The following is a 23,844-nucleotide window of genomic DNA, read 5'->3' as shown; positions in this document are numbered from 1 at the left end:
TGACAAGGAAGAGCACGCCTTTAATCCCAGCACTCGGGAGGCAGAGGCAGGTGGGGATCTCTGAGTTCGAGGCCAGCCTGGCCTACAGAGCGAGTTCCAGGTCAGCCAGAGGTACAGAGTGTGTATGTGTGGGCAGATCTTGCTGGCCCCAGGTTTCACGCACTTGCACGAACACTTAGGAGGCATGTGCCAAGTGTAAGCAGCCATGTCTTATCCGGGAACAATGCTTGGGGCACGTCCTGGCCCTCGCGGGACCCCTCAAGGAAGGACCACAGGATGAGCTGCGCGCGTTGGGCGCCGCCACACGGCGTGGGGAGGCTCCAAACACCAGCCGGGGCTGGCGGCGCTGAGGGTGAGGCCGGCCAACGTGGGTCTGGAACCCGAGCTCCGTCAGCCCTGCCCCGGCTGAAGCAGCCAGCGCCAGGCGCGCCCCATCCGGCCTCGGTCTCGCACCACGTCGCCACGCCACGTCACCTGCGTGCGCCCCGGACGCACTTGTGGTCCGAGGCAGCGCCCCGGAAGTAGCCGTGGACGTCGGAGCAGGCGGGCGGGACCGGCGCGGATGTGGCGAGGCTGCTGAACGCAGGTTCCGCGGTATGGCGGGGACGGCGCTGAAGCGGCTGATGGCCGAGTATAAGCGTGAGTGGGGCGGCTTCCGCCTTCCCGTCCCCTTCCCCGTAGCCTACCGCGGCGTCCCCCGGCCACGCTCACGCTGGCCCGGCGGGGTGTGAGCCCGCATGCGGAAGGCCGGGCTGTCGCTGTCGCCTGCGCGCTCCGGCCGGCTGCAGCGGGGCAGGCCCTGCGCTCAGATGCTGGCTCGCCCAGCGCGGTCAGGGTCCTGCGACCCCGACCCGGTCCCCGGGTCCCTGTGGGCTTGCGCATCTGTCCTCCCGACAGCTGATGCTGCGGGGCGGTGCTCAGCGAGGATCCGGTAGTCCCTGTAAGGTGGTCATGAGGTGGCGTTGAGTTTGGGGAGAAAGTTGAAAGTGAGCAAAATAAGGACTTAAACCTCCGGCCGGCCACGCCACCCGTGAGAGTTGGCTTCGGCTGGACACGAGCTCCGCAGCTTGTGAAGACCATTTCCTTTCATCCGGATCTGTCTGTGTTTCTGTTTTACTTTTCAGCCTCGTTTCTAGGCTTAGAACATCATCTCTTTTACCAAAACAAAACAAAACAAAAACAAACAAACAAAAACACCAGCATTCAGGCTCTGGGACAGGCATCCAAGCGCTAGCAGTTTGTACTTGGCTGTCCTTGCCGAACTTAGTTTCCCAAGGGTATTCACTTTGGAGAAAATTATATTTCCCATCTTCCGTCCTCATGAAAGCCTCAAACATTATTTTAGCCATATTGCCAGTTTGTTTGCAGTTAAGGTCATGGATTATCAAAAGTTTGGGAGAGGGAAAGAATTTGCTTAAAAGATCTGATCCTGAAACAGGGAGAGAGGAGTTCACAGGGGAGAGTGTGCCACCTGAGGTAGCTGCTTGGGAGAGGGAAAAGGGGCCGCGAGCTAAGGGCCTCGGGCTGACAGTCTGGGACCAGCGTTACAGCCATATGGAACTGAGTTGTGCCAGCGACTTGAATGGACTTGGGCTGCAGCCCTGAAAACTGCTCCAGCTGTCCTGGCTGAGCCCAGACCCATTGCCACATGGAAACCATGAGGTCATCAATGGATATTGTTTAAAACTGTGGCAACAGTGACAGGAAATGCATCCATCAGTACTGAGCATGAGAAGTGAGGATGGTTTTTTTTGTTTTTGTTTTTCTCCCCCATGTCGGTGTAATTCGATAAAGTCCCGCCGAGTGTGTCCTTTCTTTTATGGCTTAGCATCTGGTTTGTCCTTGTGTTTAGGACAGTGTACTCCAAAGTTAGGTAGACTTGGCAGGAATGGTCAGGGAAGGACCAGGGTGTAGGCAGATTTGGGTAGGTGTTCAAACGTTCCCGATTGTGCTGTGAATTGAGAGATGATATGACTCCGGGTGTAGTGTATTGTTTAAATTTTACTACTGTGTGTGTTTGAGTGTTTTGATTGCATATGTCTAAGTGTATCACATGCATGTCAGGGTGGCAGTGATTGTCAGAAGAGGACGTTAGATCCCCTGGGACTGGAGTTACAGCTGCTTGCGAGCCTTTGTCTAGGTGCTGGACTAGAACCTGGATCTCCTGCAAGGACAAGTGCTCTTAATCTCTTCTGTCATCTCTCAGCTCTGTGTTTTTTAAAATTTTTTATTTTAGGCCTCCTAGTTTTATATTTAAATTTATAACTATAAATTTAAAATTTAAATTTTATAGAAGTTGAATAACAGATGCAAAACGATTGGCCTGTGCTCATGAGACCAAAAAGAGCCAGCAAAGAACTTGAACCTACCCTCTTGCTGCCCTCGTTCTTGTACAAGTGCCTTTGCATGCAGAGGAGGATAGTGGACGTCCTGCCCTGTCACTCCGCACCTCTGTCCCCTGAGACAGGGTCTGTCACTGAACCTGGCTCATCAATTTGGCTAGAATGACAGGCCAGTTAGCCCCAGAAATCCTCCTGCTTGTCTCCGGCTCTGGGGTTACAGGCGCACTTAATAAATAAAGCCACCTCTTTTGCATAGGGTACTGGGGATCAAGTGTTTGCATACGGGTACTGCAAGAATGTTGTGTGCCCTCGTGTTGTTATATATCCTCACAACTTTTCTTCTGTGACAGACACGGGGAGCCATGGCCCAGGGCGGCTGTAACAGTGTCACCACCCGGATGGCTTACCATAACAGAAGCCATCTCACATTTTGGAGGTAGAATTAAAAATCTAGGTGTGGGCTGGGCTGTGATCCTTGGCAGAGTGGTCTCTGGGGGAAGAAGTCTTTTCTGTCCCTCAGCTTTCCAGAGTGCTGGCTGCCTTGGGTTCCTGAGCAGTGTTAAGTATAACTCCTCCTCCCCTGTACCTTCCTGTGGCCATCTTTTCCCGGGCGTGAGGATACTCAGATCTCTCACACTTGAGAAGTCAGCAGTGTTGGTTTAGGGCCCCACCTGCTCAGTAGGCTCTCTATGTCTGGTACATCTGCTGAGACCCCGATTCCAGACAATGTCACCGGTCCCGCGTGTTTTATTTATTTATTTATTTATTTTTTGGTTTTTCGAGACAGGGTTTCTCTGTGGCTTTGGAGGCTCTGTGTGTTTTAAAAATTGCAGTTATTTTTATGTATTTACGTGCATGTGCAGAAGTCAGGACAACTGGCAGGAGTCGGTTCTCTCCTTCTTCTGTGAGCTCCTTGGGAAGCTCGAGCTCAGGTGGCCAGACCTGGCAGCAAGTGTGTGTACCGTGAGTCATCTCTGGACTGGAATGTGAGGCAGTACAGCATAGCAGGGCCATGAAGCCAGCAGAGCTGTTTGCCTGGAGGCCAGAACACCAAAGAAAAGCAGCGGAAAGCCTGGGGTCCCTGTGCTCCCCCTAAGGATCTGCTCTCAGTGACTAGCCCTCCTCTCTGTTTCCTGGCCATGCCTGGTGCTTTTGCTGTGATGGGCTCCCTTTTCACAGGCAGGCGCTCTCCTCTTTGTAAGGTGATTATCTCAGGCATTTTGTTACAGTAATGGCCAGCTGAGTTACATGGTGTCCCAGAGACCGTGCTCTCAACATAGAGCGTGAACAGCGGCTTAGATTCTTCGCGCTTCCTCCCAGCACCACCTGAACTCTGCCTTATCCCTTTTCTTTGTGTTTGTCTCTCACTCTCTAGACAGTGCATGGCTTTCTTTTGTGTGTCTGTAGTAAAGATCAGACACCGTGTGTTTCTGTTAGTTTGCCTGGGAACCCCTTACCCAGCATTGTGTCTCAGTTACCTTTCTCTTGGAGCTTGTGGCTACAGTTCACTCTCCTTGCTGAGTGAGTTTCTTTTAATGAGTGAGTCAGAATCCACCCGTTCTGCTGCTGGTAGACACCGAAGTTAAGTTGCAGTTTGATTTTCGTAAGTACTCAGCCATGAGCAGTTCTGAAGATCTCTTGGTACCCATGTGCAGGTTTGCATTTGGAGTATAATTCAGTCTCATGGAGCATCTGAATGAGCAGCCGGTTTTACTAGGTGTGCTAAGCCGTTTGGCATGGCATTTCCAGTGTGTGTCATGTGTGTCTGCCACAGCTGAGAGTCTCCAGGTCTGCTTAGGCTTTTCACTCACACCTAACCTTCGGGTCCTCATCTTGTCCGGTAGGTGTGTTTTTAATTGGTGCACCGATGATCATGAGTGAGGTAGCAGCATCCGTTCATGGACACAGGCCATCTCTGCCTTTTTGTGTGAATCGCCTGCTTCTGGCAGGCTTTGCACAGGGCTGTCTTTCTCTTGATTGCTCCTGTGTGTTTGTGTGGGTCACATCCAGGCTGCGAATAATAGTGTCTTCAGAATGCCTGCCCTGAAGCCCATCTGCCCCTCCCAGTCAGGACTGACCTGCTTTCACTCATGGTAGTGTTGGCACTTCTCAGCGCCCAGCACAGTTGTGGGGAGATGTATCCGTGCTGTGGGATTGGTGCAGTGTCCCCTCCCCCTTACAGCACCAAGTGGTGGGGTAGGGCAGGCAGTGCCAGCTGTTGCATTGAAGTCTGGAGTGAGGTCTCACTGTAGTTCTCTGAATTACCATTTAAAATGGGAATTTCCATTTGGTATTTTCAGACGCCCCTGCTGAGCTGAATATCCACAGATAAGGGAGCGGTGACTGTTGCTTTTCTTATTTAAAGGTTTCTTTTTATTCTGTGTGTATAGTCTATGTACCATGTGCGAGCCTGGTGTCTGTAGAAGCCTGAAGAGGGAGTTGGATCTTCTGGAAATGGAGTTTCAGACAGTAGTTAGCTGCCCAGGTGTTGGTGTTGGGAACTGAACCTGGGTCCTCTGAGCACAGCTAGTGCTCATAAGTGCTGAGTCACTTCTCTAGTCCAAGGCCGTTCCTTTTAATATAGAGTGGTAATCCGTTGCATGGGCAGGCCACACTGTTTAAACATTTGCTTCCTGATGACCGTTGGAATGTTCCCTGTTTTGGCTGTGATGAACTTGCTGTGAACATCGTGTGCTTGTCTTCATTTCTCTTGCATAAACGTCTGTTTAGTTTTAGAAGGAACGGCCCAGTTGTTTGACGTCACTGTCTGTTCTCCGTAGCACAGATGCTCCACAACTCTGCCGAGTTTTTGGCTTTCCCTTCTCCCTGTTCAGCTTGTGTTAGTGTCTCCAGTGGCTTAACTTGAAACTCTTTCCTAACTGACTGATAGTGCTGAGTTATTGCAAGCTTACTGACCATCTGGCGTTTTTGATGCAATGTGTAAAGTGTTTATTTTTAAGTTGTGTTGTTTCATTAGGTTGTACATTACTTTAACATTGCCTTTTATTGGATATTTGCCTTGCAACTATTTTCCCTTCTTGGCTTGACTCCATGTGTCATCTCCCCAGCCCAGTGGCTCCTTTAATTTAAAACTTTTTAGATTAAATCTGTGTGCATGTAGTGCAGACCCCATGGAGGCCAGAAGAGGGCGTGGGATCCCCTGGCGCTGGGACGTTGGCGCTGGGCTTTGCTTTTGGTCTTCTGAGGGGCAGCAAGTGCTCTGAAGTGCACAGCCATCTTCCCTCCTCCTAATCCTGCTTTTAAACAGCAGATTAAAAAAATCAGTGACTCTGACTTTTAAAACATTCTTGCCTTTGTCTGTTTGAGAAACTGTTGAGGTGCTAGGATTTCTTCTAGGTATTTCAGTTAATATCTGTAATCCATTTCAAAGTTTTGTGGGAGAAGTCAGGGTTCCTATACGTATTATCTGGGAGTATTCCAGCTGGGTCAGTTTGCTAGAGCTGCAGTGCCTTAGACTAATACAGGCAAGAGAAACTGATTTCTTTGCAATCCTGAAGGCAAGATCTCCAGAGTTAGGGTGTGGGACAGGCCTGTTTACCTAGCTTCAGCAAGGACACAGACAGGTTGGATTAGGAACTGGTCCAGTGTCCTCACTTGAACCATAGTTATTTCTCCACCTGGGTGGCTCTACCGTTTTCGGAGACTACTCTTTGAAAAGTTTTGATATAGCTATCTCTTCTGAAATTATGATTATCAGCAAACGGAACTGGGTGGTTCTGTATGTACGTGTGTAAACAGGGAACTGCGTGCTTTTGTATGCACATATGTAAACAGGGAACTGCGTGGTTTTGTATGCACGTGTGCACCTGTTTTGAAGCCTTTCTGCTGTTTACTGCAGTTCATCACTGACCAGCAGGTGTCACTGCTGGGTAGCAAAGTGGGTGGTATGGCGCTGGCTGCCTAGAGTCCAGATCCCCAGCATTGCTGCGCTCCAGCTGCAGGCTGGGCCTCCCCTTCTCTCTCTAAGGGGGCGGTGGTGTCCCAGGGAAGTCCTAGAGGGGTTGCCCACAAAGAATCCGGCTCTGCTGTTTTTGCTCTAGGTATCCATTGTTCCACAGCATTGAGTCTCTTCCTCAGCCCCATATTTTAGCAGCTCAGACTCATCTGCCTCATTTATTGTTTTCATATAGTCAGGGGTGATGGACTAGGTTTCAGATGGCGGAGAGTGTAAAGGTTTGGGTGGCTGGTTCTGCTACTTACCCTGATCTGTCCCTGTGAAGGGACACGGGGAGACTGGAGGGGTGTGCTCCTGCCGTCCATCCTGGTACTTGACCTCCCCACGTCTGCCTCCTCCCGTCCTTGAAGTGTGTGCAATCTGACTGAAAGCCTCTTGTTCCTTCTCCTCGCCTGGCCTCTCCTTAGCATCTTCCTGTCTCTCATTCACAATAAAAAAAAAACCAATAATCTTAGTGTTACTTTATGCTTATGAGTGTTTGCCTGCATGTTTTAAATTATACCACATGTATACAATGCTAGCAGAGGGTGTTGAATCCCCTGAAAGCGGAGTTACTGGCAGTTGTTAGCCGCCATGTGGGTGCTGGGTCCTTGTAAGAGTGGTGAACTCTCTTAACTGCCGAGACATCTCTCCACTTTTCCCCACCTTTATTTCCAGTTACATTTACTTGTGTGTATTGGGGGTGTGGATGTGCACATACATGACATTCACATGTGTGTCAGAGGGTAACTTGTGGGATCAGTTCTCTCTCTCCTTCATGTGGGTCCTGGGCTTCAAACTCAGGTCATCCAGCTTGGCAGCCAGAGCCATCAGTGGCAGAACTTTTCCTTTTTTTTTTTTTTTTTAACAGGTCTTTTTTTTTTAAAGATTTTATTTATTTATTATTAAGTATACAGTGTTCTGCCTGCATGCTAGTCAGAAGAGGGCACCAGATCTCATTACAGATGGTTGTGATCCACCATGTGGTTGCTGGGAATTGACCTTGGGACCTCTGGAAGAGCATCCAGCGCTCTTAACCTCTGAGCCATCTCTCCAGCCCATGGAAATAATTCCCTCCATTGTATGTCTTTCAACTTAGCCCCTTTTTCCTTTTCTGGGGTGATAATTAGAGGCCCTCAAGGTGGTCTGGTGTTGACTTTTACTTTTGTAGGCTTTTCTACAGTTCAGCCTATAGGGAACGAGGCCATCCCAACCCCGGGGAATGACTGTCTTACTGTTACGTGAACAAAGTCTGCACGGTGTCCTCAGTAGACTGTAGAGGTTGGTGATGTGAGATTGTGTACAGCCCTAACCAAAGAAAGCTTGGGCAGGGTCTGCCATGGTGTCCTGTGTGGGGAATGTGACTGACAGGGTGTGCCTGTGCCATTGGGCGCCCTTCCCTCTTCCTTCCCCCTCCCTTTCCCCTCCCCTTCCCTCTCCCCTCCCCCTTCTTCCCTCCTCCCTCCCCCCACTTCTCTTCCCCCACCTTCTCTTCCTTCTGCTTTTCTTTTCTTTTCTTTTCTTTTTTTTTCCTTTTTTTTGGTTTTTCGAGACAAGCCTTCTGCTTTTCTTTCCTCAGCCTCCTAGGTGTAACTTACAGCAGGGCAGGCACTATTTCCCTGCCTTGAGGCTTTTAAAGTAAAGCTAAGGTTTGTTGTGTGTTTTGTTTCTCTTCCCGTCTAGCTGTGATGCTGTTAGAGTTTCCGTGTCTCTGTGTCCATATGTGCTGTCTTTCTAACTGCACGCGTGCAGAAGGAACCCAGTTCACACGTGGGTCTTGACCTCATAGCAACTTGGAACAACTTGCCATTGCTCACTGGCTGCGGCTTTCTTTAGATGCTCACTTTCCATTCTTTGTGTTGGTCCTTTTGCCTTAATCTCATTTGGCAGAGATTTCTTAATTTCTGTTTTTTCAGAGACTACCATTTGGCTCTGTGGGTCTTTTGTGTACTTGCTGTTGTCATCTTGATTTCCCTGGCACTGAAACGGTAGAGTGCATTCTGTCCTGATTTCTTACTGCGTTAGACTTGTCCGCCGATGACTGCTGCCTTCTCCCATCCACCATTTTTCCTTGTGTGTCCACAGGTTTGGTGTTTGTTCAAACAGGTTATATTCATCTGTCGGGCATTGCCAAACAATGTCTAGTATGGTACTAGCTATGTCAAGCTAAAGTGTTCATTTGCGCTGGACTGTTTGTTGGTACACACACGTACACCTTGTGAGGCAGAGAGTCCATCCTGGGACACTGTCTTGAATTTCTCTTTTCTCTTAGCTCACATTTTTTGGAGTTCAGAGTACAAGATCAGGGTCTGTAGGATGACAGTGGTGGCCACCGTTGTGGTGACTGTAGTGGCTTGAGTACAGGATTATACGTGAGGATTTGATCACACCTGGGGCAGGAAGCCAGAGAGCAGCTAGCTGCTTCTGTAACCACTCTGGAGTCATCTGCTCAGTGTTACACAGACACACACACACACACCACCTCACACCCACCTCTTAAAGGTCACGTCCGTCCCCACCCCAGTACTGCTACCTGGCTTCCAACACTTGACTTCTAGGACACACTCCAGACCGGAACATGACCTAGATACAAATCACCATGCCACTGGGTCTTCGGCAGCGACTGGCCGTAAGTAGCTGAGACTGTGTAGTAGGGCATTCATTAGGGCACAGGGAACTGTCCTCTTGGAAGAAATGTGCACTGTAATCTAGTTGATGAGACTCACGAAGTTCTTTGCTAAGTGACAGTGTAACACTCTTTCTCTCTGGTAATGGCTCTGTTCTTTAACTTTACAGAATTAACCCTGAATCCTCCAGAAGGAATTGTGGCAGGTAAGGGACTTGAGTGACTTAATTGTGATTTTTCTTCCCATTGGCCAAGTTCCCTTCCGATTAAGATGTGGAATTTTTTCTTTCCCTACAGGCCCCATGAATGAAGAGAATTTTTTTGAATGGGAGGCCTTGATCATGTAAGTTAATTTTGTGAATTACTTTTTTTTTTTCCATGCTTTACTGGAAAGTAGGCCTAAGACTCTCTTACCCTGAAATGTTGACTGGACCGGAGTGGGCCTTATAGCTCTCAGCTGTTCTCTGGGCAGAAGCCAGGTGAACCTGAATCCAAAGGAGATGACGGTGTGTCCTGAGCACCAATAAAAGCTTTAGTTGGGCATATTAGCTCTGGGTAGTTTCAAGTTGCTGGTTTTTACTGTGTGGCTGTTAGGAAGAAACAATGCCTTACTTAACCCTTTGCTTTCACACTGTAGATGACACAGAGAGCTTCTGTGTCCCCTGAGCTGTGGGGCACAGCTCCCCACCAGAGCGGCACCCAGGACAGTCACTACACTGTCTGTCTGGAGAGTGGCGGGTCCCGCAGCCTGAGGACAGTCTCTCTTCGGGCCTCGTCTTAAGTCTGAGTGCCTGGAGCTTCTGACTAGCTAGAAGTCGGGGTTCATGTGATTCCATCATTATGGCAGCCCCCTGAAGGGAGACACTTCCTCACCTTTGCAGTTTCTTATAGAGAGCTTTTGTTTATTGAAATATGAGCATGTTGCCTGCCTGCGTGCCTGGTGCCTGCGAAGGTTAAAAAGGTGTCCGATTCTTTGGAACTAGTCACAGACAGTTGCAGCTCATGGTGAGGCCTTGTTCTTCCTATGAGCTGCCACGCGGGGGCCGGCCGCAGACTCCAACCCCATCTTGTAATGCCGCCGTCTCCTTTCCCTGATGCCTGTTCACAGTGCGTGTGACTGGTTCCCCAAGTGGGGGCCCAGCTGGGCCTGGCTGGTCACTTGAGCTCCCTTTGTACATGACTTTCTCAAGGTCATGAGCCCAGACTCTTCTGAAAGCAGAAGGGAAAAGTTAAGTCAGAGAATTTCTTTATGGCTTGGCCTGGGCAGTTTGTCTAAATGCTGAAACCTGACCCCCAAGAAGGACTTAGAAACCAGAAACCAAGGTCAGAAGCTAAACAAAACAACCAGTGTGTTTATTTACTGATGTATATCCAAAAGGAAGAGTATCCAGTCAGGATGCCCAAGGCCAGGTTCTCAGCACAAAGGAGATTTGTTTTCCCAGGGGGACAGAGGACAGGGAATAAGAAACAAAGACAGGAGATAGAGAATGAGGAAGAAGGGAAAGGAACAAGGGGGAGGGGCAGGGTATTCGTCCTGGGGGGACAAAGACTGGATAGAGAGGAGACAGACATGGCCCGTAGGAAAATGGAGGTTTATGAAGGTACGGGAGGAAGCCCCATGTTAGGATGAAGTGCTTAATTTTTTTTTCTGAGACAGGGTTTCTCTGTATTGTTTTGGAGGCTGTCCTGGAAGGCTCTGTAGACCAGGCTGACTTTGAACTCACAGAGATCCACCTGCCTGTGCCTCCCAAGTGCTAGGATTAAAGGTGTTTGCCACCAATGCCCGGCTGAGGTACTTAAATTTAATTGGGCATGTTAATTAGGTGAGCCAAATTAAATTAGGGGATTTTGATGCTGGACTTCAATACTTTGATAACTGGACCTTGGTAGTAGTCTCAGGAGGAGGAAATGGCTAAATAAGGGAATGGACCTTAGTGGCTAGCTTTAGGAATGTAATCTAACAGTTTTTAGCAAGGCAAAGGAATTGGGGGAAACGACAAGACCTGCCCTTGCCACACGCTTCAGTGGGGCAGTGTCTCCCAGAGTATGCAGTGATTGTGAGGAAATTGCCTCCAATAGTGTGGGTGGCTTTTCTAGCAGGAAAAGACCGTTAAAGCTGTAGGTGACTGAATGGACCTCCCACAGCTGCATTAGACTTGAGACGCTAGGTGTCTGTTTCTTCCTCCTTTCTCCTCCACCCCACTTCTGGTTCTCATTTCTCTGTTGCCTTCTCTGGCTTGCAGGCCATCCACTGTTTGTGGTCTTGAGTATGGTGTGGCTTATTCCAAAGTGAGTTTGTGTCTCCTATTAGTTTAAGATGTGTTACATTTATGCTGTGGAATATCTGTTTAATTATGCAAAGATGTGTTGCATTTGTTTAACTCTGCGAAGCTGTGTTACTTTGCCTTCCTAAAGTGCCTGATTGGCCTAATAAAGAGCTGAATGACCAATAACTAGGCAGGAGAGAGAAATAGGCGGGGCTTCCAGGCAGAGAGAATAAAATCTAGGAGAAACAAGGAGGAGCAAGAAAAGAGGAGAGGAGAATGCATTGGGCCAGCCACACTGCCAGCCTTGGAGTAAGAAGAGAGGAAAGATATATAGAATTTAAAAAAGGCAAAAAGCTCAGAGGCAAGAGGTAGTTAAAGAGAAACGGAATATTTTAATTAGAAAAGCTGGCTAGAAACAAGCCAAGCTAAGGCTAGGCAGTGATAAGTAAGAATAAGTGTCTGTTTGTTTATTCCAGAACTGGGTGGTGGGCTCCCAAAGAGTTAAAAAACAACAAACAAAACAAAACGACAGTCCACAGAGTGAGTTCCAGGACAGCCAGGGCTGTTATACAGAGAAACCCTGTCTTGAAAAACCAACCAAATAATAACCTAAAACAGAACAAAACAGAAAAATTGACAATATTCTATAATGCAAGTCATTTGAAACTTAGGAATCATTTCTGGAATTTGCTGATTGTTAGCTTCAGATGTTGGTGAAGCCAGGTAAGAGGAGGATTCTGCTGCTTTTCCTGAGGCCTGCGGCCATTGCCACCCCTAGCCAGGTCATTGCTGGGGGCCATGTCAGGTGGAGCTCTGTTTACTTTTCTTTCACTCACTTTCCAGTGCTGGGGATCAAACTCAGGGCTCTCAGCCTTCTCCCCAGGCATTGTTTGCTCTTAAAGAAGCAGGTGATCGTGTGTGCGAACTGATGTGTTTCATCTGCCATGTCCTGTGTCAACACAGACACACCTGTGCTTGCTCACAGGCTGTCACAGCAGCACGCCAGCTGCCTGCAGAGGTCAGGGTACCTGATGAGCCTGTGATATTTGGAAGATGCTGCCTCATTGTGTCCACAGTAGATGGCTTTAGGAGCTCAATAAAGAACAGCTGAGCTCTCTAGTATGGATTTTAAAAAGCATTGTTAAAAGTCTGTTGAGTTAACTATTACTAATTTTAGATAAACAGTATAAGTTAAACAAATATTTTGAAAACCTGTCTTAAAAAGTAATTACAACTGATTTTCAGGAGAGCACGTTTGTGTTTGAATAAGGCTTTTGCATTAGTGTGGAATTCCCCTGCTTCAAGATCTAGTGACTTTGTGGGTTTTGGTCCTGTTCCAGACCCTTTACAAACAAGAGGCCGTTTACAAATGTTCTTAAAACATCTATCAAGGAATTAACTGTCCTCCTGTGGCTTTGTCTCACCCTGCTGTTTTGGCAGAGAGCTGGCTGGGCTTTTATTTCTCCGTGACTGGGGGCCTCTTCTCCCTCAGACTCTCCTGGTTTCTAGGGCCTCCTCTGTCTCTGGTGCTTTTGGACATCACTTGCCTCATGGAAGCCTGACACTGAACCAATTGCGCTGGCCTCCACTCTGTCACATGTGGTACTCATGCACACATGCACACAGAACACTCATACATATAAATAAACCTTTAGAAGGGGAGGGGCTGAACATTCGCATTCATCCTCTCTGCTTCCTGACTATGGACTCAATGGGATCAGCTGCGTCACATTCCTGCTGCCACAACTTGCCCCGTAATGGACTAGACCCTCAAAATGTGAGCCGGAAATAAAGCCTCTCTCCCCCCTCTTCCCCTTGGTCCTGTGCTCTGGCTATCCTAGAAAACTCTCTAGACCAGGCTGGCCTTGGCCTTAGAGATCTGCCTGCCTCTGCCTCCAGAGTGCTGGGATTAAAGGTGTGAGCCTTCTCTCTTAAGTTGCTTTTGTCAGGGTATTTTATCATAGCAACGGACAAGTAACTAATACAGTTATTACACCTATAAAACCTCTAACCTTTGGTTATATATGATGCTAAAGCAAGGTTCATTAAAGAAAACTGCTTAGCAGCTAGAAAGGTGTCTGGCTCAGTGGCTAAAAGCACTTGCTATTCTTGCAGAGGACTTAGTTCAGTTTCAAGAGGCCATGTGGGGCAGATCACAACACCTGTAACACGAGCCCAGGGAACCTGAAGTGTAGTCAAAGAAGTGGAACGAAGTGACTGGGTCACCATGGGTAGCCGCTGGATGAATTGAGTAAGGCTCATAGCTGAACAGACTGTTGCAGGGTGGGGCCTGCTTGGAGGAAATGGGTCTGGGGGTGACTTTGAAAGGGTGTGTCCTGTCCCTGGCTACTCCTCTCCTCCCTTCCTGCTGTCTGGCCACCATGAGATAAGCAGCTTCTTCCTGCATAGGCTCTCACAAACATATTCTACCTCACCTTAGCTCCAAAAGCATCCACCCACGTGACCATGAACTGAAGCCTCTGGAACTGTGAATTAAAATCGCTCTTCCCTCCTCCTAAGTTGTTTTTCTTGGGTATTTTGTGACCATGATGAAAACTGACAACACAACCAATGATCTATCTGCATCTGCGCACAAGGACCCAATTATCAAAGCCTGCAGTGCTTGCACCATGACCAGGTCAAGGGTGAGAGGCCATGCAGGCAAGGTTGTTAGCCACCGTCCCATGTGGGTGCTGGGGATTGAACCGGGGCCCAGTAAGAGCAACACGTGCTCTTAACTTCCTCTTTGATTTGACGGGGTGGGTCTCCCATCTCATTTACCTAATCCAGACAGTCCTTCACAGGCAGACCAGAGGCTTCTCTTCCAGCAGATCGAAGATCTTGGAAAATCGACGAGCAGTGGTAATTATCCCAGTAGCTTGAAGCTCTCCACACTTCCACCTTTGATCCTGTCTCGATAGTTTTATGTAAGGAATAAAGCGTAGGAGCCAACCTTCACTCTCTGTCCATCCACCTGCCTCAGAACCTTTTCTTGAATCTGCCCATTGAGTAATCTGGGCATCTGTGTCAAAAATCAATATAACCCGTGATTAGTTTTAGCCTTCCCAGTGCATTGATTTGTGCCCGTCCTCTGCCACGCACACGTCTGGTTGCTGCGACTTTAGTTCTACAGCTGGCAAATACGAGCCCCCCCACCTCGTTCTTTCTGTTAGACTTCTGGCTGTTCCAGAAGTGCCGTGAATTTCCGTACACGTTTTGTTTTGTGCAGTATTCCTGCTGGGGTTTGTGGATTCCTCAGATCAGTTTGTAGAATGCTGCTGCCTGATTAACATTGTGCTCTGTCCAGTCAGCAAGTGTGGGGTGTTTGCTTATCCAGGGTTTTCGGAATCTCAGCCACGAGAACGTCATTCTCATCATCAATCGTATACCATGATACAATTTTAACTAAAGTAATCCAGTTTTGTTGCTAGGGCTGTGTGCTTACACACACAGGAAAGCTTGCAGAACCTCAGGACAGTTTCCAGCATTTATGTTAGACAGTGATCCTCTGTGTCAGAATTCACTGTGCAGTTATACAGCTCTAAGTGCCCTTCCAAACAAGTGAGGGTGTTTAAGTTTTTTAGCAGTGTCTCTATTGCAAAAATATTAGGATGTGACCGTGACTCCTTTGGACAGAGTTGACCTGAAATTACAATGTAGAACAAGCCCTATTTGTTACTACCCTGGTTCAGGCAGTGGAAGGATCTTTGGAATACCACAGAAGAATCAGGGTGTTCCTCTCTGTCCAAGTTGCTGGGATAGAAAAGGTGTATTGGACCCTTTTCTTAGTCACAGCTTCCTACGGAGGTGTCCTGTTGCCAACAAGGTGTTACATCCTGGGAGCAGACATGTCTCTGGTGATCTCTGCTGCCTAGCCAGCAACTCCCATCAGGCCAGTGTGTGGCCAGGTGTGTGACGCTTGCAGCCTTTGTTGAACTGTGGAGGGGAACACTCCTGCAGGCTGTTGCTGAGGGGCCTGCAGGCTATAGGGGAAGGTGTGGGGGGTCTGTCCACTGATTTTGTATGCTGTGGACAGCATCCTTAGTAATTCAGCTGTGGTTCTGAGTTCCAAAGAGAGGGCAGTCTGTTATTCTAACACTTCATCAATTATAGTGGTGTGAGGCAGTCTGTCATCTGCTGAGACCCTTCATAAAGAGATAGGCAAGGTCTAGGCCCTGCCCTATATGAAATGACAGACTATGGACACCCCCATGGAGGGCCTCACCCTCCCTGGGGGAATGAGGGGATAATGGGGGGGGGTTGGGTAGAGGGCACGGGAGGAGGGGAGGGAATGGGAGAGAGACCTGGAACTGACTTTTGAAGCAACCTCGTTTCTTATCTAAATTTAAACTGGAAAATAAAATATAAAAAAAAAAGATCGGCAAAGTGGCTTCTCTAACATTCTCCTGCCCCAGAATCAGTGGCAAGCGGGGCCAGACAGCTGCAGCATCGGGGGCTGCTCTGACCTTCTGCCTTCCAGGTGTCAAGGCTAACTCAGCAGCCTGTCCTCCTCACGCCACAGCAGCAGCACTCTGTAAACCTCCAGCCAGAAGTTTGCCTTTCATTTTGGGGGGGGGGGCGGAATGACAGTCACTCTTCCACATCTATTCTCTGGCAGACAAGAAGCCAGGAGTTGCGCGCATGTGCACTTCGGGTGTTGTCTCCTTTCCTGTTTTGGGGGTGAGGGTCTTCACTCCCAGAAACGTGGAGTGAAGCTTGCCCCAAAGTTATTGGTTCTGACTCTGTTCTGGCAGGAAGCTTCTCTGTGGCATTTCCCACCTTTGGCAGGCATGTCCTTGCACAGTTTGCCACCTGCATACCTGTTCAAGCGGCAGGCTTGCTGGAAAAGAGAAAGAAAGCCCAGTTTAAACCAGCAGTATGCCTGAGTATGCGCAAACAGCTTTGCTATTTAAGATGTGGGCGCACTTGAGGAAATGTTGGGTCATGCTTCTGATGCTATGAACAACCCAGGAGACTTTTTTTTTTCTTTTTAAAGAAAGCCCTATTATGAGAAACAAAGACCTGTTATCAAAGCATTGAGCAAATGCCATGTAGCTCATTCCAAGGACACTACCCATTTTTTCTCACTCTAGACTCAGAGGTGCCAGCCGTAATGAGGCCCTTTCAGGGTATCTTCTGTCTCAGTCTTATCTGTCCGTGTCTGTCTCTCTGTCTCCTTTTGAGATAGGATTTCTCTATTACGTTCCCTTGATTGGTCTGGAACTCTCCATATAGATCAGGCTGGCCTTGAACTCAAAAGAGATTCGCCTGCCTCTGCCTCCCAAGTGGTGGGACTAATTAATAGCATGCACCACCACACCTGGCTAGCAGGATTACTTCTAAGATGGTGACTGTCCAGCCTTCTGATTGCAGTTTTATAGACTACATGGTGTGTCTCCCGGCTTTGCTTAATAGTAAAAGAGGTCAGTCCCCTTGACCTCTTTAATTCAGAAGGACGAGGAGTGCTGATAGGTGGCAATTGTCTCCATAGTGCTAGACAGCTCTGACATACGAGAGGGCGGAAACTCGGGTCCATCCAGGCCCCTGCAGCATGAGAGAGGGAAGCTCAACTGGACCACACCCTGTGAAGGTGACTGTGCTGCTGCTTCCCAGGGCATCCTCTGGCCTGGCCTGGTGCCAGGACCCCAGGGGACTGTCAAGCAGCATGTCATCCCTCCAAGGAGAAGAGCTATTCACTCTTGTTTTTGAAGTAGCACAGGATCGCTTTCCAGAGTCAAGGCTTGTCACTGAGAAAAAAACTTGGCTTAACAAGACACTGCATTGTTCTTTCGAAGCCCTGGGTGTGACTGCAAACGAAATCAGGTTTTTTTCTTGCTCTCTTAATTGTGGAGATAAATAGTGCAGCTAGTATTTTACAGATCCATGTATCACTGATCTAAAATAACTTTATCAAAACTTTAAACATGTTTGTGTTTTTTGTAGTGTTTCGTCTGTGGGAACAGTATGTATGTGCGTGTATACGTGTGTGCACGCAGATGCACATCTGTGGGAATAGTATGTATGTGCGTGTATACGTGTGTACATGCAGATGCACATCTGTGCCATATGCATGTGAAGGCACAAGCTCAGCCTCAGCTGTTCATCAGGGACTTTCATTGCCTGGAATTTGCTGAGTTGGTGAGGCTAGCTGACCAGTGAGCCTAGGGAATTCCCCTAGTTCCACCTGGCCAGTGCTGGGGTCACAGGTGTGTACGCCTGTCTGTTTACGTGAGTTCTGGAGCTTGAGTCCCGGGTCTCATGCTTGCACAGCAAACTATAGAGTGCGCTTTTTACCCTGCCCCTTACTAGCTTCCCTCTTCCCCCCAGATTTAACTTTATTTTTAAGTGTATGTGTGTGTGGGTATTCAAGTCATAAGTACAAGTGCCCACAGAAGCCAGAGGAGTTGGATCCCCCTGTAGCTGGAGTTACAGATGGCTTTGAACGCCCAGTATGGTGCTGAGAATCAAATCTGGGTCCTTGGGAAGAGCGATGTGTGTTCTTAACCACTGAGCCACCCCTCCCCAACCCACTGCTTGTTGTTGCTGTTTTGAGACAAGATCTTGTGTAGATCAGATTGCCCTAGACATTAGGTACCACTACACCTAGCTAAATTTGTGTCTTGAGAAAATCTTTTCTAGTAAGTAAAGATGGCTTTTGAATCAATATCTTCTCATTTCCTCTCTGTGGAAGTCTGGGTACTTATCCCTGGGTTTTTTTTTTTTTTTCTGTGTTAGCCCTGCTGTCACAGGGAGGCACAGCTGTTTATTTATGTATTTGTTTTGATTTTTCAAGACCGGGTTTCTCTGTGTAGCTTGGTAGACCACGCTGGCCTGGAACTCACCGGGATCCGCCTGCCTCTGCCTCCTGAGTGCTGAGATTAAAGGTGTGCGCCACTGCGCCTGCTTCAGGACTGTTAATTCAGGGCCCAGTTCTTTCACGTGTGAATAGCACAGGGCTTGCTTTTCCCTGGTATGCTGGCCATTCCAGGGTGAGCTCTCCCAGGCTAGTGTCGGAAGCTGTCAGCCAGCCTCTGCCTCCTAAGTTTATGTAGTGGAGAACATCCACAGCCTTGAGCTGCTGATACGGGTCCTGTTAGTGAGATTTGGAAGGGAGGGAGGGGTTGGTCTTTGGTGGTACCCCTCTCCTATTTCCCTGCCTTCAGGGCTCAGTCATCATCTAAGGCTGTAGGATCTCAACAGGACTCCTGTCATGGCTCGGCGCATTCTTCTGTGTATATACTAGGAGTTGACTGGGTGCAGGCTGGAGTCTTAGGGCCAGGAGGGTTTGCTATAGCCTAGGCTTCTTTCCACTGAGCATAAATTGAGGGTCAGGTGTCCTTTCTGTGTGATAGCTGTAAATCACGTCTTAGGCACATGGGGAAATGCAGAATATCCTTTGAAACGCATTCCTTAGCTCCTCGTCGCTGTGCACAGACTCTTGATCATTCTCTGCTACAGTGCATACCTTGATCCGAACAGGAGCTGGACCGTCCGCTGACAGACACCTTCCTAGGACCGCAGTATGCTAGAGTTTCTTCTCCGTGGTGCAACTCTGTTGCCTGTGCTTGGGCCTTGTGTCTGTACCTCAGGTCCACAACAGCTGAGACAGCTCTCAGTGAGAGAAAAACAGCAGTCGTTTAGATTTTTCCATGCTCCTTTTAAGCAGTGATGGTAGCCTTCTCTCACTTCTGAGTCATGACTGGTGTTGCAGTTGTGTCTATTTCCTAATTTGCAGGGGCCCTGAAGACACTTGCTTTGAGTTTGGTGTTTTTCCTGCCATCCTGAGTTTCCCACTTGACTACCCCTTGAGTCCTCCCAAGATGAGATTCACCTGTGAGATGTTCCATCCCAACAGTAAGTGTGTCTGACTGTGGTTGACGAGGCAGCAGAATGCTGCATTGCTAATACGAGGCAGGGGAGTCCTGCAGGATCCTGGGATGCAGCATGCCAGTACTGCACACAGGTTTCTATGATGGCTGGTAGGTTTTAAACTGTGGCAAGTCAGTTATGGTGTGAGCACCAGGATTTCCATTTTGAAGGTCAAGCTTAATGTAAGGGAGCAAAAATTGTATGAACCTAACACTAGCTATTTGGCCCAGCCATCCTGCATTGATGGGCTGATTAGAACTTTCAGGCCTGGAGTGCTTTGTGGCCTACATTGACTTTTGTCACAGTGTCATTTTTAATGGTGGAAAATTGGAATTGGACCTAAAGAAGTGGCTTAGTGGTTAAAAGCACTTTTGCTGCTCTTGCAGAGGACCTGGATTTGGTTCCCAGCACACACATGGTTGCTCACAACCAAGGCTCCAGGGAATCTGATGCCCTCTGCTGGCCTCTCTGGAACCAGACTGTCTTGTGGTACACAGACACACATACAGCAAAACACTCATGCACATTAAGAAATTGGAGCCAGCCCAGTCTTCCTACAGCAGAGTTAAGGGAATGCTGCAGTTAGGCTGAATGTAGACACTGAAGACATGTTAAGAATCCATAAAGGTGGCAGGGGATGCACCTAAGTTTAGTGTCAAGTCAGGACCCAATAGTGCTGTGAATTTTTTCTTTGGAAAACAAGTTGTGTGAGATGTGTGGAAGGGGCACAATAATGTTGCCAGTGACTCTTCTGATTAGGGTTATTTACTTATTTTATTTCTTCCTTTTGTAAGTAGTTATTATATATAAGGGAAATTTGATACAGGGTCCACATTGCCCAGGATGGTCTCCCAAGGGTTAGATTCCATGCGTGTGTCAGTATGTCCAGCTTTCATAAGAGAAATGGGGCAATGTGTTAATTTTGAATAATGGCATTTAGAGTGATGTTCCTTCTTGCAAAAGATTTTTATTGCCACTAATAATCCAGATCTTAAAAATCTGATGCTGGAGCAGAAATTCAAGTAGGATATTCTACTTAAAATAAAACATTTACTTATTTGACACTAGTATTTTTCTAAATTTATTTCATTTTATGTAATGTGTATGGGTATTTTGCCTGCATGTATGCCTGTGTAACATGTTCATGGTACCCACAGAAGCTAGAAGACTTCAGTCAGATCCCCAGGAGTTAAGAGTTAAGGATAGTTCTGAGCCATTGTGTGGGTGCTGGGAATCAAACCCTGGTCCTCTGGAAAAGCAGTCAGTGCTCTTAATCACTGAATTGCCTCTCCAGCCCAGACTGATGTCTTTTTATTGTAACTGGGTGTGTTACTACATGCCCACCCCCTCTCTGAACTTGGTTCAGTTGCCTTGCCTCTACTCTAGCCACATGGACATAGAAGGGGGTGGGGTGGTCCTGCCAGCTGTTAGGGCTGTGTCCAAAGCTGCTCTGCAGAGTCCTGTGAGGACTCCATTTCTGGGTAGTTGAGTTTTGGAGTATTTGTCCGCTCACCTTTCACTTACTCCTTTTAGTGGCAATGCTCAGAGAAATCCACTACAAGGTGGAATCTAGTTGTGACTAGTTAGTGCTAGGTAGACCTGGTCCTAAGCCTCCTTGTCAGCTGTGACCACAGGACCTGAGCAGTCCCTGACAGGTCTGGCCTGCTGCTGGTAGGCCTCTCTGGGATGTGTGCCACCAGGAAGTGTCCTGTTACTGCTGTGCAAACAGCGGGGCCTCTGCAGAGCTTCCCCAGGACAGTGGCACTATCTGGGCTCACGTGGCGTCCTCTGACTTTCGCAGTCTATCCTGATGGAAGAGTCTGCATCTCCATCTTGCATGCCCCAGGCGATGATCCCATGGGCTATGAGAGCAGTGCGGAGAGGTGGAGCCCTGTGCAGAGTGTAGAGAAGATCCTGCTTTCGGTGGTGAGCATGCTGGCAGGTGAGCCTGTGCACGGTTCTGTTATTGTAGCAGTCTGTACTTTCCCAAGTGTGAGCATCCCTCCATGATTACAGGCCATACAGGCCATACGGGGTTGTTGACACAATTTGCCATGTGTCATAGTACAGAGGTATAATACTCAGTACAACAGACACCCAGTGTGAGGTCCCATACTTTCAAGGAACTTGCCAATGCACCAGCAGTTATTGGCCAGTGCAGTAAATCTGACCTGCAGAAGCACTTCTCTTGGCCTCTGTGGAATGAGTTGGGAGACACGGGAGGTGGGAAGGAAAGGCATCTGGGGCTGAGGGTCAGCTGGGCAGGGGCAGGAGCCATAGCAGTGAGCCTAGTGGGTAGTTGTACTGGTTGCCACATTCTGCACTTTGGCCGCAGAAAGACCATCTGTGTGGATCTGGTGGGTGGAGGATTGGGATAGGAAAAAGCATTCGACTGCTTAGTCTGGTATTCAGACATGTGGACACTCCTGGCCAAGAGAATGGGTAGATTCAGAGGGGCTGTAGGATGCAGGCCCTCAGACTCCCCTCAGTTGGTGTGTGAGGACTTGTATTGTAGGAGGAAGCCGTGTGCTGCCATTAGCCATGTGACTTACTAGAGGCACATACAGATGAGCCGCCTATGTCCATATATGTCTTTACGTCTGTCTGTATACGTCTTTAGTCATGCCTAAAGTGGGTGTGGTCAGCGGTGTAGTAAACCGCTCTTTTATTACCTCATCTGTATGCGCCTCTAGTAAGTCACATGGCTAATGGCGGCACACGGCTTCCTCTTACATTGTATTGCTGACCTGAGCACCAGGGTGCAGTGTCCAGGGTTGTACGAAGGGAGCAGGATTCAGTCAAGGGAAGTTTGGGGTGTGTGGGAGGAGGGGTGACTGGCTGCTGACTTGGGGGTCAGCGCCCTGCATGTGCCAGTCTGAGCCTCCCTTCCTCAGGCAGAATGCCCTGGTGTTGGAAGTCCTCTTTGCTACGCAGAATGACCCGTGAAGGGTCCGTGGTGCTCTGAGATGAAAAGGAGGTTCTTGCCAAGCTGCTTCTGGTTATTCACAGTTCCCTTTCTTTTCAGAGCCCAATGACGAGAGTGGAGCCAATGTAGATGCTTCCAAGATGTGGCGGGATGACCGTGAGCAGTTCTACAAGATTGCCAAGCAGATCGTACAGAAGTCTCTGGGGCTCTGAGGCCACACCTGTGTGCACACCGAGCAGTCCAGCGCTGTCCTCCAGCCCACTTGGCAACAGTGCTGCCGGGCCGACACCGACACAGGCAACTGTGGAGTCACAGCATCTCTTGTTCCTTCTTTCCACCCCGACAGGCAGCTCCCCTGAAATCATGACTGGAATAACGACAGCTGCTGGGCTGCAAAGGGCTCCTCCTGCTGCGCCTCAGGGAGGGTCCAGGCTGTCCTCACTACCTCTCCCAGCCACGGGGTCCTCAGCTCTGCTCCCTCCTGCACTGCTGAGGACCTGCCTCTGTCACCCACCAGGGGCTGGGATAACCCGTGCTGCTCCTTCTGAGGACATGGGGCCTTGGAGAAAGCAGTGTGGGCCTGTTGCTCCTGCCTCTCAGTTCCTAGGTGTCCCAGGGGGCATTCTGAGCTTCTTTGGACACTTTGCACTTACAAGCCTAGGCTGCCTTTGGCATGGTGACAGAGGCTTGCTGTGTGCGTCACAGAAGTCTCCGTAGCCCCCTCCAGGGGATGTTTTGTAAATGGGTTCACAAGAGGGGACATGGGTCACCAGGACTGCTGCTCTTGCTGGTGCGAACTAGAGCAGGCAGGCACCGCCAGAGCTCTAGTGTGGGTCTCGCTTGGGGGTTCTGTGTATATACACGTGGTGGCACCAGGCTTAGCTCTAGGATCAAATTGTTCTTCACTGTCAGGGTTGGAAGGGAATCTGCCTCTAGGTGCTCAGAAGAGGGGCACATTTGGAACTAGATGATCTGGGAAGTGGCTGTGGTGCAGGCCAGGGGTGGAGGGTCTCAAACAGCAGGACCACACTGAGCGACAGTGCCCGAGCAGACCCCACAAGCAATAACAGACAGGTAGATCCTCAGTGTCAGCGGACGCTTGGCCTTTTCTAAACAGGTTGCCTTGAAACATGAGTTTCTACTGTTAGAGTACAGCCCATCTGTGGGGCGTGCAGCAGATATCGCGGCACTCGTCCGCTTTTCCTGCCCACATGCCAGTGGCTGGCACTGCGCATGTGTCATGGTGTTAGTAGTTCCAGCTCTGGGGCTCCATTGGGTGCCTGTGGGGACCTCATGTTTTCCTTCTCCAAGGGAGTCCCCTTCTATTTGAAATGCAGCAGAGGTTGGTGCTGGGAGGTGCAGGAGAAGGGAATTGTACCAATATAGTATTTGTAGGCCACTGAGGAAGCCCTCTCTGAAAAGAGGTGGCCTTGAACACACAGAGTGGCCCCAGGGCATGTTGCCACCCTCAGGCCTCCCTGGCAAGTTGGGGAAGAAGACAGGCAGTCTCTTTGCAAAACAAAAGTATTTTTATTCATTTGTATTTATTAAATGAAAAAAAAAAAAGAATCTTCTGGTGTCCCTCTTCTGTGGTGGACTTTAATTGCTGTTAAATAAAAGTGTATATCCCTTCCCCACAGCGTTCTCCTGTGGTGTTCTCATAGAATCCTTGGGAACCTCAGCCTCGGTCACCTTCTGGAGTTGGTTGGAGGCAGCTCTGAGGGTGCCAAGGGCTCTCTTCATGTTTCCTTCTATTCCTGTGTCCTTTCCTCCTCTTTCTGGTCTACTCAGGGCTGGGGGTTCGCACAGGTCTGTGGCAGGATTCGGGAGCCTGCGAACTGGGATGTGAGGGATTTGAA

The 23,844-nt window shown here is 48.9% G+C and overlaps 1 protein-coding gene across 1 annotated transcript; it reads left to right on the top strand.

Annotated features, from left to right (window-relative positions):
- Window positions 1-342: 342 nt before the first annotated feature.
- Ube2g2 (ubiquitin conjugating enzyme E2 G2) lies at window positions 343-23,622 on the top strand. The gene is made up of 6 exons (XM_005070714.4): window positions 343-639; window positions 9,094-9,129; window positions 9,221-9,266; window positions 18,926-19,044; window positions 20,861-21,001; window positions 22,085-23,622. Exons 1-6 carry the CDS (start codon window positions 597-599, stop codon window positions 22,195-22,197), a joined length of 498 nt encoding a protein of 165 aa, XP_005070771.1. The 5' UTR covers window positions 343-596; the 3' UTR covers window positions 22,198-23,622.
- The last annotated feature ends 222 nt before the right edge of the window (window positions 23,623-23,844 follow it).

The sequence above is a fragment of the Mesocricetus auratus genome, unplaced genomic scaffold (assembly GCF_017639785.1).
Source record: "Mesocricetus auratus isolate SY011 unplaced genomic scaffold, BCM_Maur_2.0 Super-Scaffold_100027, whole genome shotgun sequence".
Lineage (NCBI taxonomy): Eukaryota > Metazoa > Chordata > Mammalia > Rodentia > Cricetidae > Mesocricetus > Mesocricetus auratus.
The sequence above is the reverse complement of the archived record's forward strand: the minus strand, read 5'-3'. Positions and strand labels throughout refer to the sequence as shown.